Source organism: Phyllostomus discolor, chromosome 5 (assembly GCF_004126475.2).
Source record: "Phyllostomus discolor isolate MPI-MPIP mPhyDis1 chromosome 5, mPhyDis1.pri.v3, whole genome shotgun sequence".
Taxonomy (NCBI): Eukaryota; Metazoa; Chordata; class Mammalia; order Chiroptera; family Phyllostomidae; genus Phyllostomus; species Phyllostomus discolor.
In genome coordinates, this window is record NC_040907.2 from 56,233,329 (window position 1) to 56,249,269 (window position 15,941).

General features: G+C 37.7%; 1 protein-coding gene and 1 non-coding gene across 3 annotated transcripts in view; both read left to right on the plus strand.

The window, feature by feature from the left end:
- Positions 1–41: 41 nt before the first annotated feature.
- The window catches only part of ACADM (acyl-CoA dehydrogenase medium chain), a 36,569-nt gene continuing 20,669 nt past the window's right edge, over positions 42–15,941 (plus strand). For both annotated transcript variants that reach the window (XR_004903236.1, XM_028513065.2), the window contains exons 1-6: positions 42–488; positions 5,150–5,237; positions 7,783–7,880; positions 10,920–10,989; positions 11,919–12,019; positions 12,584–12,664. Coding sequence is in view for 1 of the 2 variants with exons in the window: in XM_028513065.2 (XP_028368866.1) it covers positions 459–488; positions 5,150–5,237; positions 7,783–7,880; positions 10,920–10,989; positions 11,919–12,019; positions 12,584–12,664 (468 nt within the window). In the remaining variant the exon portion in view is untranslated. The remainder of the gene's footprint in view (positions 489–5,149; positions 5,238–7,782; positions 7,881–10,919; positions 10,990–11,918; positions 12,020–12,583; positions 12,665–15,941) is intronic.
- On the plus strand, positions 11,563–11,754 carry LOC114498378. The gene has a single exon (XR_003684794.1). It is a non-coding gene; the product is annotated as a U2 spliceosomal RNA (small nuclear RNA).

Consider the following 15,941-nt stretch of genomic DNA (forward strand, 5'->3'; position numbering starts at 1 on the left):
GCGGGCCGCGGGCCCCAGCCACTTCCTCCCATCCCTAGGCGCATGCTCACTCTCCCGGCCCCCCACACTCCCATTGCCAAGCCGCTTTCCGGGCTCCAACGCCCTGCTGTCAGCCTCAGCTTTCCCCGGGAGGGCGCCGTATGTGAACTCAGAGAATCAGACGGAAGCAAAGTCTTTCCGAGGACCACCCGGCCCGAACAAGTCAAGTCCAAGAAGCGCGTTAAACTCCGTCCCAAGGCCGCAGGGACAGAGTAGATGAAGATACGGAGCGAGCTTTGTTCAGCTAAACCTTGCACGCAGCTCCTCCAGTCCTTTCCCTCCCACTGTCATCTTTGGTTATTCCACCCCCCTCTTCGGCCCCTCCCACTTGTATCTTGGCGGGCTGGGTCGCCTGCGCCGCCCTCTGAGTTTTGGCTGCACGGAGCGGTTGAAGGACAGCACTCAGACGGAGAGTCAACATGGCAGCGTTGTTTAGGCGAAGCTGCGGGGTGAGCTGGAGAACAGGGCTGGGTGTGGCTGGGGAAGTTGGGGTGTTTGGGGAATGGGCTTGGGCCGGAGATTGGCGTGGCCGGGGGGGACGGCGGGTGGGGAACGGTGGTGTGAAAGGAGCCTGCCTCAGGTCCTCGGTCCTCTCGGTACTTGACCTTTGCCTGTGGGCGAGGACTCCGGACTCAAGCCTTGCTTTCAGAACCACCTCCTCCTCTCATTCTGGGACAGGATACTGCCCAGGTTTTGCTGGGTATCTGCCCCCTCCATATAGTGGTGTCCAGGTTTTAGAATATATTTTTATTTCCCTGGTCTGGAACCCTCCACATATTTTCCCCAGTAATCCCATCCTTTCCTGAACTGAACCTGTTTCTGAATCCTGTTTTTGCTGTTGAGAAAACGCTGTCTAGGAGCTGTCTATCCCCAGCCCAAGAACAGAATCTTAAAGTAAATGTCGTTCTGCAATTGAGGTACACTAGGAAATGGAGAATTCAGATAGTCTTACCTTGGGGCCTGCAAAGTCACGGGGAAAAGGAAAATGGAGCAGCAGCTCTTTGGGATACTTAATATGTTTAAAAATACGCTTTTGGTTTTGCAGTATGTTTCCATGTGACATACATTTTAAAAAAAAAGAAAAATCTGCAGAATTCTCCTTGAAGTTTGTCTGTGTATATTCTAGTGTTGTGTTGCATATTCTAAATTGTCTTAGTCACTAAATGCATTCTGCTATCTTAAATATTATTGATACAGCTCCCACACGACTGCCACTAAAATGTCCTTTGTAATTGAGTTCCAAAACTCAAATTGAGTTCCAACTTTCGTGACCAAAAAAGTAGCAGTGTTAGAATTTAGAATAATTTCAGTGGGTTGTTGCCCCATATTTGTCATTGCCATATGAGTTAATGAGCTCTGAAGACAGAAATTGGGGGATTTCTTAAATGATTTTTAACTCCGATATCAGTAAAAAACAGATTTCTTAGTCTGTTCAAGGAAGGATATAGAAAAACCTGATCTAGAAGATACCCCTGTATCTCTTCTTTGACATTCCTGTGAAGCTAAGAATATTATATATCCCTCAGAAATAATACAAAACTATTTTTGTATTTTGTATTATGTATTATGCTATTGTTGAAGAGTTGATGCTTGATTAAAGTTGCTGTCTTTTGGAGATTTGGAATTCTGTGGCTCTGGGGAGAGAACCTAAAGTAATACATTCAGTATGGCACTAGGCTTCCAAGAAATTACCCTATTTTAATCATCTCGACAGGTGATAAATCCTTTTCTTTTTTTAAAATTATATTTTATTGATTATGCCTTTGCAGTTGTCCTGATTTTTCCCCCTTTGCCATCCCTTCACCCAGCACCCCCTACTCGCTCCGGCAATACCCACACCATTGTTCATGTTCATGGGTCCTGCGTATAAGTTCTTTGGCTACTTCATTATCATTTATCATAAATGTCCACCCTCCGTGGAGGCTCAGCTGTGCAGGGGCAGAGTGGTGGTGTTCCCACATGATCCATAGCTGTCCACTGGGTGCGCTGGCCCTGGTGTTTCACAAGTGGTCTAGGCCATATTCTGCCCCAACCTGTGGTTTACTCCAGGCCACCCTGCCAAAGCTGTAAAGCAGTCTGAGATGGCTGGTACTGGTGCTGAGCTCGAAGATTCTAAGGCAAAGCCAAGCTGTGAATTGAGACAGCTGCTAGTGCTGTTGCATATACGGTTACCATATAGCCAGCTGTTGCTTGTTTGAGAGGATTTAGGAAGCTGTGAAGCATGAGCCCAGACCAGCCATTCACAGGAAAAGCAGGTTGGGTAGGCCTGTAAATCGGTTGTGGCTGAGTCTCTGGGGATCTCCAAGGCATGTCAAACAGTATTAGCCTTTTTGATGGAGTCTTAGACATGGCACCAGCTTGCTGGCTGTGTGGGGGAAGGGTTTTGAAAAGAGACAATGGCCTCTGCTTGCCTTGATGCCAGATACTTCAGTTTCTTCCTATATACTACTGGTGCCTTTCAAGCTGCTGCCTCATTGCTGGTGTTCAGAGGGAGTGAGTTGAGTAGGTAGGTCCATGTGTGAGTTCTTGAAGAGGAACTGCTTGTGGCTCCAGCATTTTCTTCCACCAACTCAACCTCTGTTGGTTTTTGCAGCCAGAAGTTGTAGGGACTTATGTTCCTGGTTCTGGAACCCCAGGCTTGGGGTGTTCTGTGGGGCTGGAACCCCTTGCTCTCAAGATAATTCCTCCGAATTTTTATCTACCACACATGGGTGAGGAACTAGCCCATTCCATATCTGCACCTCTCCTACCAGACTGGATAGATGTGGTTTCTTTAATTCTGTAGTTGTCACACTTCCATTGAACTTGATTTCTGATGGTTCTGAGTGATGGTGGTTCTATATTTTAGTTGTAATTTTGGTGTGATTGTGCGAAGAGGTGAGCCATATCTGCCTATGCCACCATCTTGACTGGAAGTCCCCTTCTATAATCCCTATTCATACCCTATTTTCCAGGTTTGAAAGTAGCTACAAGTTTGTGACCAATTCAAGATATCAAAAATATTGTATAATCTTGACTCAAATTCAGTTTGAGTTTAGCATTTCTAAGTTCAAATCCTGTACTATTTCTATATTGATGTCTACGAAGCCACCTGTCTAATTAAATGGCTAACATTAGTATATAATTAACAGGTCACTGGACAGTGTTCCCTGGCTGTAGCTACTACCTTTCCCCAAAAATCACATTAGCTTTTTGTAAATTATTTTAAATCTAATATACCCTGTTTAATGTCTCTCAAAATATTATTGTTCATTTTTTTGGTGAGGTCTAATTTTTGTGTAGTGGTGTCTGAACACACATTGAGAATAGTTAGCTTTTTTGGTCTGATTGTTGTGGTATGCTTTTCTTCTCTATAGAACCTAATAACCAGTTAGGAGACTTGAAACTGAAAGAGTGGTTTAGCGAGGTGATTGGTGGCATGGGATCTTGGTAGTAAATGTTAGAGTTAGAATCTTGGTTCCACCACATAATAGCTGAGCAACTTTAGCCAATTTTACTTGACCTTTCTAAACCTCAGTTTCTTCATGTGCAAAATAGGAATAAATATAGTGCCTTAATCCTAGGTGTGACCTGTATAATCAATCAGTTAACTAATATGTGGAATATGACTATAAATAAAAATAGGTTTGGTCTGTGATAACTAGATAATGAGGGTTAGAGAAACCACATTTTACTTTCAAAATTAATGAAAATTGCAAAGAAATGTGAATTTTCATACTCTGTGTAATTACTTTTTCCAAATTGTATAAAGTATATTGTTATTTTGAAAGGGCAGTTTAAATCAAGATATTTGACAGTGTTTATTGTCACTTCAAAGGTAGGTGATACTCTATAGCCTAAAGTTTCATCTACAAAGTGGACAGTTTCTTTTTACAGATTTTGAAAAACATAAGCAAGTTCAGTTCTTGATCTTTTAGTATACTGTTCAGTTTTTCTTTCTAACTTACTAGAATTGCTGAGGATTAGCTCTTTCAGAATCTAGTGAAATATAAATTATATAACTTTGACCATCCCCAGACATTTCTCAAGAGTTATATGGTTTTCAGTTCGGTAATTTTAGTTAATATAGGTGATTACTTTTGTTTACAAACTGTCATGAGTATAAAAATAGATTGCAAAGGAATATTAACTGTATATCTGATTATATTTTTAACATATCCCTTTGAAGAAATACGAGTATTAGGGTGGGACAAAAGTAAGTTTATAAGTGTGAGTACATGAAACACAATTTATTCTTGTTATTTATTGTATATATTTTCCATACAAACAACTTTAAATCTACTTTTTCCCCACCCTGTATTTCAGATATTAAGACAAGTAGTATATTAACAGTTTAGAACAGAATTGGCAAACTTAAATGTTAAAGGGATGGATAGTAAATTTTGGCTTGTGGACCATGTTGTTCCTGTGGCAACTCTATAACTTTTGTGTGGAAGCAGCAATTGACAATGCGGTGTGTCTGTGTTCCAATCAAATGTAATTTATGAACTTGGTGGCTACCATAATGTGCTGACCCCTGGCTTTGACTATTCTAAGAATGCTTATAGACAACAGCAGAAAATAAAGAACATGGTTTTAGGCTACTTTGTTTTGTGAAATAGAGTGAGGTATATTAGAAAATGAGGTCCTCCAAGTGGAAGACTCCCAGAGGCATACCTGGGAGGCTCACAGGGACAGGGCATCAAAGTCGGTGGACTGGGCAACTCTTGCACACAACACAGTACCATGCTCTTGTTGCCATAACCTCCTCAATCACAAGTATCCTAGAGTTTGTAAGTAAAATATCCAGAATAATGGTTCTAAGTCTGCTACTACTCCTGACTGTTACTTGCCTTGGAAGCACTCCTCGTTACTAGTGTAAATACTACAGATTAGTTTTATTTTCATTGTTTAAAAGAAAACATTGCCTTTTTGATAGGTGTTCAGATACCTGGTAATTGGCTTATTTAACATACAAATCAAATTATAGTTGAAGGCACTTAAGTAATGACTCAAAAAACTCTGCTGAGTGGTCAGACAAGTTGCTGTAGTCACTTGTAATTGTCAGGATTCTCTTATTTGATTATTGTTTAATTTATCAAATTAATTTTAATAAAATTGTTCTTTACAGGTCCTGAGAAATCTTTCTCATTTTGACTGGCGATCACAACATACAAAAGCCGCCGTACAACGTGAACGAGGATTGGGGTTTAGTTTTGGTATATGTTTTGTTCTGTCCTTTGACTTTAAACTTGAATTTATTATATATATGCACCTTTATATATGTATTTGTCTAGAATATGTTTATTTAAGAAAATTTGGTAATGTCTGTCAGTGAATAGAATCAGTCACCATCCACAGAGGGTCCACAGTTGGTCACACCCATTCTTCCTGATCTCGTTTTTTCCTTTAAGCGTAATTACCTATCCATAGGTCTATGTTAGCATCATACAGATATTTTTGCCCTGCTTTCTAAGTATGTAACACAAAATAAATAACAGAATTACTGATACATATGAGTAGTCTTCAAATTAGAAATTTGAGTGCAATAAATACTTCTTAAACATTTATTAGGTAAACAATGTTAGGTGCCTGCTAATAAGCCAAAGCCTGTTTGGCCACAATATGCCTGAACTGCAATTTTGGTGCTAGTTGATGTTGTTCTTAGTTCTTAGACCAGGGATCCATGTGGTATTGGAGCAAAAAGGAATATGATTACCCTTTCCTCTAAAATAAAGATCCCAGGCAAAACGTTTGAAATAATAATTCCTGCCTTTGGCATCCTTTCCTTCCTAAAGTGCTTCTTCTTTAAAAATTATTATGATACCTTTCCTCTAGTTAAAAACCCATTTTTCCATTCACTTGGACTCAGAAAGTAGTTAAAAGGCAGCTAAGATAATGAACTCACACCCAAGTAAGAAAAACAAACTCAGCTCTATAGGCTTATTATTTTTGTTTTTTGTTATTTTTAAGATTGTTAGCTTCTTTATAAAGTTTTTAAAAATAGAATTAAATGAAAATTTTCCAGTAATGTGAGGACAGCAGTTTGGGGCACTGGACATTACTAACTCCTTGTTCAGATATTGGCATAGGTTTGGTTTGATTGCTCTCTGGTTTGTCACTTACAGATTGTAAGAGTCAAGCAGCAGAAATCTGTGGTGGTTTGCTGAATGACAGAGGATAGAACAGATACAAGAGTTTAGGAGATTGTGAAGCTCAAGTAAAGGAATAAGGATAACATATGACTAGTTATATTTGGTTCTTTATTGGTAAAATGTGAATAATAGTTACAACACAGGATTTATTTGAAGATTAAATTTATATGTAAAGTGTCTAGCACATAGTAGCGGCTGGACCAAGGTAGGCTGTCAATAATAGATCTTTGCCTTTCCTACTGTTTTCCCACCCATAACCTTGATACGGACTGATCCCAGTTTTGTTTGTTTATTTTTTAAAGATTTTATTTATTTTTAGAGCAAGGGGAAGGGAGGGAGAAAGAGAGGGAGAGAAACATTGGTCGGTTGCCTCTGTGAGCAAAACATCAATCCATTGCCTCTTGCACACCCCCAGCACACCCCAAGCCAAGGAAGGGCCTGGCCAGCAACCCAGGCATGTGCCCTTACTGGGAATCAAATCAGTGACCTTTCAGTTTGCGGAACAAGGCCCAGCCCACTAAGCCACACCAGTCTGGGCCTAACCCCACTTTTAGAAGTAAAGATAAAGACAGAGAACTGTGAACTTACAGTCTAAGTATATTTTCATTGCTAATTTTATTGTAAATCTATGGGGCTATCATTTCTTCATTTTGGGGATTTTATTTTCTTGCCTATAAAATGAGGTTTGAATTTAGGCTGTTCAATTCAGCACCAGAATTCTAGTGTCTGTTACATTTTACATCTTACATCCCTATAAAAATGATTATTATAATCTTAAACATTCTTGCTCATTACTACCTCTGTGCTTTTGCTCTCCTTCTTCTTGCCCCAAATACCCTATATCTCTTTTAAATTTTACCTGTCCTTTGAGATTGGATGCAACCACATTAAAACCTAGTGATAGTGTGGGTTCGAAAAAATGCAGTAGTGATTGGCCCCTCTCCTCAGTCCAGGCACCATATTCACGTCACTAATTTTATAATAACACAACCCCATATTTTATGTAATTCCATTGTTTAGACATCACTTCCAGCATTACAGCAGAGTTTTATATCATTACTTTTTGAGACACTTTTCTACTACTTTTACCAGTTGCTTTTTGCTGGTTTATAAATTTAAAATTCTGTGTTTAAAGGAGGAGTAAAATTGAAGCTAAGATATTGATATTTTTATGTGATATTTTAGAATAAGTTTTATTAGCTTGTGGTCACTGAGAATATCCCATTTCCCTAGAAAGATTGATTTTTGATACCAGGGCATGTCTTATGTAGTTTTATTTTGTTGTTAAACATTTGATAAATCTGCCTAGGAAGTAGTTAAATTTTTTTTTTTTAATTTAGACCTCACCAAGTAGACGAGAAAAGCTCAAGTTTTTATCTGTTACTTAACTTATAAAAGCTAGAAATCTTACCTGCTTCCTTTGGCATAGATATATATTGTAGAGTGAAATCTTGATTAATTAGAAAGTGCATTTGTTGTCTTTGACTTTGTGGTTAATAAAAGGTTAAAATCTTTAGTGTAAGCATAAATTTCCACATACTCATTCCATAGGTCTTTTTCCCTCATGTCATTGTCCTGTTTTGATGTTTTCTAAATAACTTTCCCTTAGAGTTGACTGAACAGCAGAAAGAATTTCAGGCTACTGCTCGTAAATTTGCCAAGGAGGAAATAATCCCGGTTGCTGCAGAATATGATAAAACTGGCGAGGTGGGTATATACATTTAAAAAAATGTATTTCTCAGTTGCAGTTGACATATGATATTATATTAGTTTTAGGTGTATACCCAGTGATGAGACATTATATAACTTAAGTGATCACTCCAATTATTCTTATACTCATCTGATACTATATATAGTTATTAGAATATTATTGACTATATTTCCTATACTGTATTTTACATCCCCCAACTATTTTGTAACTGCCAATTTGTGATTCTTAATCCTTTTACCTTTTTCATCTATCCCCCCCTTCCCCCACCCATCTGGCAATCATTAAAATGTTCTCTGTATCTGTGAATCTGTTTCTGTTGTGCTTGTTCGTTTATTTTCTAAATTCAGTTGTTCATAAATATGTATTTATTCCCATTTTATTGTTCATATTTTTATTATCTTTTTTTCTTCTCAAAAAAGATCCTATAACATGTACTGGTTTCGTGGTAAACTCCCTTAGCTTTTTCTTGTCTGGGGAGCTCTTTAAGTATAATTTGATTCTAAATAACAGCTTTGCTCAGTAAAGTAATCTTGGTTGTGGGTCCTTGCTTTTTATCATTTTGAGTATTTCTTGCCAATCCCTTCTGGCCTGAAAAGTTTCTGTCAAGAAATTAGTTCACAGTCTTTTTTTTTTTTTTTTTTAATGTTCACCTGAGGGCATTTTTTTCATTGCTTTTAGAGATAGATGAAGGGGGAGAGTGAGAGAGAGAGAGAAACATTGGTGTGAGAGGAAACATAACTGGTTGCCTCCTGTGTGAGCCCTGACCAGGGATCAAACCTGCCACCTAGGTATGTGCCCTGACCAGGAATTGAACCTGTAACCTTTTGGTATACCAGACAATGCTCCAACCAACTAAGCCACACTGGCCAGGGCTCAGGTGACAATCTTATGAGAACTCCCTTATAGGTAATTAATTGCTTTTCTCTTGCTGCTTTTAGGGTTCTCACTTTGTCTTTAACCTTTTGCATTTTAATTATGATGTGTCTTGGTGTGGGCCTCTTTGGGTTCTTATTGTTTGAGTCCTAGACTTGTATTTCTATTTCTTTCACCAGTTTAGGGAAGTCTTGTATCATACAGGTTTTCAATCTCATGCTCTCTCTTTTCTCCCTCTGGCATCCCCATTATGAGAATGTCAGTATGTTTGAAGTTGTCCCAGAGTCTCTTTCCACTCTCCTCTGGTTTTTTTTGTATGTTTTCTTTTTGCTTTCCTTATTGAGCATTTCTTTATATTCCAAATTGCTGTTTTGAGTGTTGGCTTCATCTACTCTACTGTTGATTCCCTACAAATTTCTGACTATCCTTCATTATGGTTTGCATGTCCTTTTTTTATGCTGCTGAAATTCTCTATAAATTCATCTACTTTTTCCCCTAAGTTCATTGAGCATCCTTACAACCAGTGTTTTCAACTCTGCATCTAGATTGCTTGTGTCCATTTTGTTTAGTTCTTTCTGGACTTTTGTTCTGCTGTTTCATTTGGGGCCATGTTCCTTTGTCTCCTCATTTTGGCTGTCTTCCTGTGTTTGTTTCTATGTATTAGGTAGAACGGCTGCGTCTCCTGGGCTTGGTAGGGTGACCTTATATAGAAGATGTCCCATAGCATCCAGTAGTACAGCCTTCCCGTTCACCTGAGTTATGCACTCCAGGTGCCTACCTCCCCGCCCCTTGTGGGCTTTATATACCCTCCTCTTGTAGTTGAGATTTGATTGCTATTGGCACATCAATGGGAGGGAAATTTACCCCCTGGTCAATTGGCTAGAAGACTGACTGTGACCACTGTGGAGGATCAGCTGTGCAGTTGCCCATCCCACTGAGCAAGACTTACTTCAGTGGGCCCCTTGAGTGTGTCACTTGTGGAGGTGGTTGAGTGGTGCTTCGATGTGGTCTGAAACTGTACACGTGGTGCACTGGTTCTGAGGCCTCTGGGAGATACAAGCCAAGGTCAGCCATCACCTATGTTCTGCCTGGGGTCACCTGGCATAACCTACAAAATGATATGCAAATGGCTGCCACTTGTGCTGGCCTTGGAGGTGCCCACAAGCAGCCAGGCTGGGAACCAAGGCTGGCTACTGCTAGTGCCAGGGCTGGTATACTTAGAGGTACGGGGCATGGTGAGGCCAGATGCTGCTTGTCTGAGAGATCATAGGAAAGTTTGGACTATGAGTCAAGACCAGCCACTGGTATGGAAAAGCCACTGGAAACAGTGTAGGTGGGCCTGCAGGTTGGATGGGCAGGGTCCCAGGGTATGACCAGGGCAAGGCACACAGTTTATGGAGACTCAGATACAGAGCCCTCCTGCCTGCTTTGTGGAGAAAGGGCTCAAAAACAGAGCAGTGGCCTCTGCCAGCAGTTCTATATGGAGGAAAGTTTCCCTTCCAGCTCTCTCCACAATGCCAACCAGTTCAGTTTCTCCCTGTATGTCCCTGGTGCCTTTCTAGCTGCTTCCCCTGGTGCTGGAGCTCAGAGTGAGTGAGCCCAAGTAGGTCCATGTACAAGTCCTTTAAGAGGAATTGCCTAGGACTCCAGAAGCCCTCCATCTCCCTCAGCCACAATCCCTGCTAGATTTTCAAGCCAGAAATTATGGGGACTTGTCTTCCAGGCACTGGAACCCTGGGCTGGGAGGCCTGGTATGGGGCTGGGACCCCTCGCTCCTCAGGGGGCACCTCCAAGGCCCTGATAATCCCTTCTGATTTTTATCTGCCACACTTGGGTGTGGGTGTGGAAGCAGGCCCTTCCCCATCTCCACTGCTTCTTCCAGTCTCAATGTGCTGCTTTCTTCGAATCTCTACTTGTAGGACTTCCTTCTGCTAGATTTCAGGTGGTTCTGAATGGTGGTGATTATGTAATTTAGTTTTAATTTTGATGTAATTTTGGGAGGATGGAACTACTGCATTTACCTACACCTTTTTATCTTGATGGGAAGCCTCTATGCATTTTTTAGGAGAGAAAAATCTTTTACATTTTTGCAAGACTACATAATCAAATATCTAGATTTTTAAATGTAACTGACTATCTTCTTTAATCTTTTTTCCCTTTAGTACCCTGTCCCCATAATTAAAAGAGCCTGGGAACTTGGTTTAATGAATACACACATTCCAGAAAGTTGTGGTAAGCTCTCTTCACATTTTTAACCCAGGAATGTATAGGAACAAGAAAAAATTGTGAAACTCGACTCATTCTTTTGAATATTTATTGCCATTAAATATTGGCTTTCTACCTTTGTCTTCCTGTGCAGAGTTCAGTATTTGCTTTGCCTGTTTCTAGAAGCCTTGTATTCAACACTTGGAGGCATTTTTATTGTTTATAACAGGTTCCAACTTTAACTTGATTCTGAACCTTGGTAACTTTTGTCTGTAGAGCTGGTCAGTTTGTTGCATTTTAATTCCACCTTTGAGCTAATATGTTACTGATACTTTTTTTTTTCCTGTGAGGTCATTTGTGAGGTTTTCATTCCTTTCCCCAGGAAGGTCAAAGTTTTAGTAGAGTTGAATTAAGTTTTTACAAAATCATGTTAAAACAGGAAACCAGGTCCAGATTACAAATAGCAAGAGAATATTTTTGAAATTTTTATAACTTACTATAGAGAAATATAATTTGTTACTTTGCTAACCATAGCACATTTTTAGTTTCTCAGGTTATAGGTACTGTATTTGCAAATTTGCCTTTAAAACCAGTTAGATGATTACTTCTTGGCCTTTTTTGCTAAGATCAAGTGTAGTACCCGTTCTTACTAGTTTGACATCTGATAAAGATCTCTATCTGGGGACAGCACATTCAATGGGTTTCTGGAGTAGGGAGATAGAAATGGAGTTTGCCTGTTCACACTGTGCGTAGATCCACTACTGAAGTGCTTCTGGGAACAGTGCACCCCCTTGGGGACAAGAAACAATAAAATAAATAAATAAAAATAAAGCCAATCAGATTATTTAATTACTTCCAGTTGGGTCATATTAGAAGTAGTTAAAATAATTTACCTTTATTTCAGTTGAGATGTACTACATATTATCATGGGCTTTTATTATATTTTGATACTATAGGAGGCCTTGGACTTGGATCTTTTGATAGCTGTTTAATTACTGAAGAATTGGCATACGGATGTACAGGAATTCAGACTGCTGTTGAAGCAAATTCTTTAGGGGTAAGTCACTTAGAAAATTAATTGCCTAACTGAGCTATGGTTAATTAGATAATACTACTAGATTAGGTTAGTTGATAGAACACAATTTTCTTTTAAAAGAAACACAAGATTCTGCAGTGAAGCTGTATTTCTTATTCCAAAAGTTGATCATGCTGGCCTTGTCTATACTACTTGGAGTCCTAGCTATCCTTGTGGGGAAACTGTACACTTTGGCTGCTGCTTCAGGCCAAAATCCGCATTCAGGGGAAGGATCTTGATGGCAATGCTAAACTTTAGTGAACAGTTCTTTGGAAGCCTGGTCACGTATACTACATTATTTTATCCTAAATTTAATTCACTATATAATACAGTATTATACCAAGTTCTATATAACTTAATTTTATGAAAATACTTGTATTAACAGATTTATTTTCTTATTTTAGCTCTCCAACCTAGAGGCAGAATAAAGCCAAGTTCTTTAGACGTACCCATTGGGGGAAAATAGTTTTCTATTTTTAAATTGTAGTATCCCTGAATTTATGTACATAATAAAAATATCTTTTTTATGTCACTTTTCTTCAACAGCAAATGCCTGTTATTATTGCTGGAAATGCTCAACAACAAAAGAAGTATTTGGGGAGGATGACTGAAGAGCCATTAATGTGTGTGAGTATGTGCAGATGAAGTTACCAAAGTATTTAGGTACAGTGATAATTCTGGGATGCCAAGAAAATGTCATAATAAATTACTCTTGATTATTTCCAAATGAAAAATATTTACTTATGATATATCATGGGTGCCAGAAAATTGTCATTATAATCCCCAGCTTATTTCCAGGAGAGAGATGACTATTTAATGGTGCACTCTGCAGTTTAAGAACTGAGTGGCTGTGTCAGAAATTCAGATTGAATGTATGATGGTAGGTGTTTGAACTAGTAGTTTTTTGAACTAATAAGAAATTAAAATGAATAAAAAGATATCAATTTATTTGTTAAATGAGTAACTTGAGTGTATGGCCATACCACCCCGAATGCATCTGATCTCGTCTGAATGAGTAACTTGGGGAGAATATAAAGATGAATTCCCTGAGAGCTACTCAACAAATGTTTAAATTGTTATTTTTATTTTTTTACTTTTGGGGGGGAGAGGTGTGCAAAAGATCTTTTTTATTCTTTTAGATCCAGAAAAAAATTCACATTCTGCTCAGCCTGTAAAATTCAGCAAGAAAGATCTGCTCTCCAGGCAGATGTTACCCCGATGTGATATTACTTCTCCACACAGTCCCCTACACATACATACACATACATACTGAGGTTCTATTTTGAAAGTGTTTTTACTTAAGGATTTTTTTCTTCTTTTTGTTATTAGTCAAATTTTAATCTAGCGTGTAATTGTGATACCGAAATAATACATTGTTACTAAAATTTAGCTAATTGTGAGAGTTGATTTGAAAGACTAGAAAGTAATATTTGAAAATAAATGTTTGTTTATTCAGGTACCTACATTTTGGGAAAACTGCCTAATAAAGACGTTTATGCTTATTTCCCAGTTGGTAATTTTTTTCAACACATGAGAGTTTATTAAAAGGCTAATTCCCAGTATTACCTCAGAATTGTGTGAAATATCTACAGTCTTATCCTATAACATATATAATATTAGAAATTGGCTAAAAATTATAGAATATAGATGCTTAGGGGAATCTGCCTTAGTGCACTGATAAGAATATTTGTGCCCTGGCTGGTATGACTCAGTGAGTGGATTGAGCGCCGGCCTGGGAACCAAAGGGTTGCCAGTTCAATTCCCAGTCAGGGCACGTGCCTGGGTTGTGGGCCAGGTCCCCAGTAAGGGGCACATGTAAGGCAACCACACACTGATGTTTCCCTCTGTTTCTCCCTCCCTTCCCCTCTCTCTAAAAATAAATAAATAAAATCAAGAATATTTGTAATTATATTATTAGTTATAAACAGGTATTTCTAGATTAGAGTCTTTAAAAGCAATTCAAGTATTTTAAACATTTTTAGCAGTTTTGTTAGATATCGATACCTTCAGTATATGTAAAAATATATTCATTGTAATCCCAAAGCTATTCTAACTTCTTAATCAGTAAAGATTTAATATACATTTTCTACATTCTTATGCATAAGAGTAATAGATCTGCTCAAAATATGAAGCCAAGGGTAAAAATGAAAACAGTCTATAGGTATATTAATTATGAGTTTTGATTACTTCCACTGAGATTATTTATTGTTTAACTCCCATAAATATTTATAAAATTTATTACATAAAGTATTTTATTGAAAATTTTAAAAACCTTTTTAAACTCTTCTGATTGTAGAAACAATATAGAAAATTTTGAAAAGTATGAGGAACAAAAACATCTGTAATCCCTCACATATGAAGTTAACTAGTATTACTGTCTTATTGTACTATCAGATTTTTAAATACATATTAATATGTTTTTAACAATTAGGGTCATATTATATGTGCAGTTATATGCTTATTAATATCACATGCATTTTCTTTTTAAAGACTGATATTTATTACTATATAATACGCCTATTGATATACTATAATAATTTCACCATTCACTATTGTTGAATATTTAAATTCTTTAGATTTTTGCTTTTAAAAATATTTTAATAATTGATACAAAAAATGATACAACTTTTTTGTTTTAACTTTACAGTACAGATATATTGTTATTATGTATTCATAAGACTTAATCTCTTACCTGATCATGTATGGTCAGATATACAGAGAAAAATAAGGGCAACACCATAATTATTTTTAATACCATTTAGTGCAAAATAAATTTTCCAAAAATCATAACAAATTGTGTTACTGCATATGTATTGTATACATAAAGTAGTAAAAACTATATATCTTTTTAAAAGATTGGGTTAAATCTTTTAAACAGGATATACCTAAAATATATGCAGTATTAAGCAATCATGGACAAATATTAGCCTATAAGGACAAGCTTGTTATGGGCAAGACATTCAGTAAACTCAATTTTGTTCAAAAATGGTCTTAGAACCCAGAAGTCTCAGTAAAGAGCCTAATAATGGTGAAGAAAACTCTTGTCATAAAATCATACATTTCTAATGGCACTAGGAAGTAGCCGGCATGTAACTGAAATAACACTGAACTTGGGGTCCCAAGACCTGGCTTTAGGTCTTTGTTCAGCCATATAATAGTAATGTGATCTTATACAGTCACTTAAGCTTAAAGTCTCTTTTGAAAATAGGGAGTATATCTCTAAAAGGAATGGTAAAGATAAAACAAAATGCTTATATTTTCATAAGAATATCTTCACAGAGTGTCCCTTTTGCAAAAATACATTAGCGCAATTATTTCATACCTGATGGCTAGAGGAAACTTAGTTTTTCTTTAACTCATATTCATTCATTCATTAATTTATGCAGTATCTGAGCTGCCTACTTGCTATATGCGAGACTTTAGCTTATGGACATTGTACTTTTTTTAACATTATACTTTATGATTCTGCTATTACAGTTGTCCCAGTGTTTCCTCCTTTGCCCCCCTCCACCCATCAACCCCCAAGCCCTCAGGTAATCATGGATAAGTTCTTTGGCTACTCCATTTCCTATACTGTACTTGACATCTCCATGGCTATTCTGTAACTACCTATTTGTACTTCTTAATCTACTTACCTCTTAACCCATTGACCGACACCCCACTCCCATCTGGCAACCATCAAAAATGCTCTCCATATCTATGATTCTGTCTCTGTGCTTGTTTGCTAAGCTTGTTTTTTAGATTCAGTTGTTGATAGATACATATTTATTGCCATTTTATTGTTCATAGTTTTGATCTTCTTTTTCTTAAATAAGTCCTTTTAACATTTCATATATAATGGCTTGGTAATGATGAACTCCTTTAGCTTTTTCTTGTCTGGAAAGCTGTTTATCTGCCTTTCAAT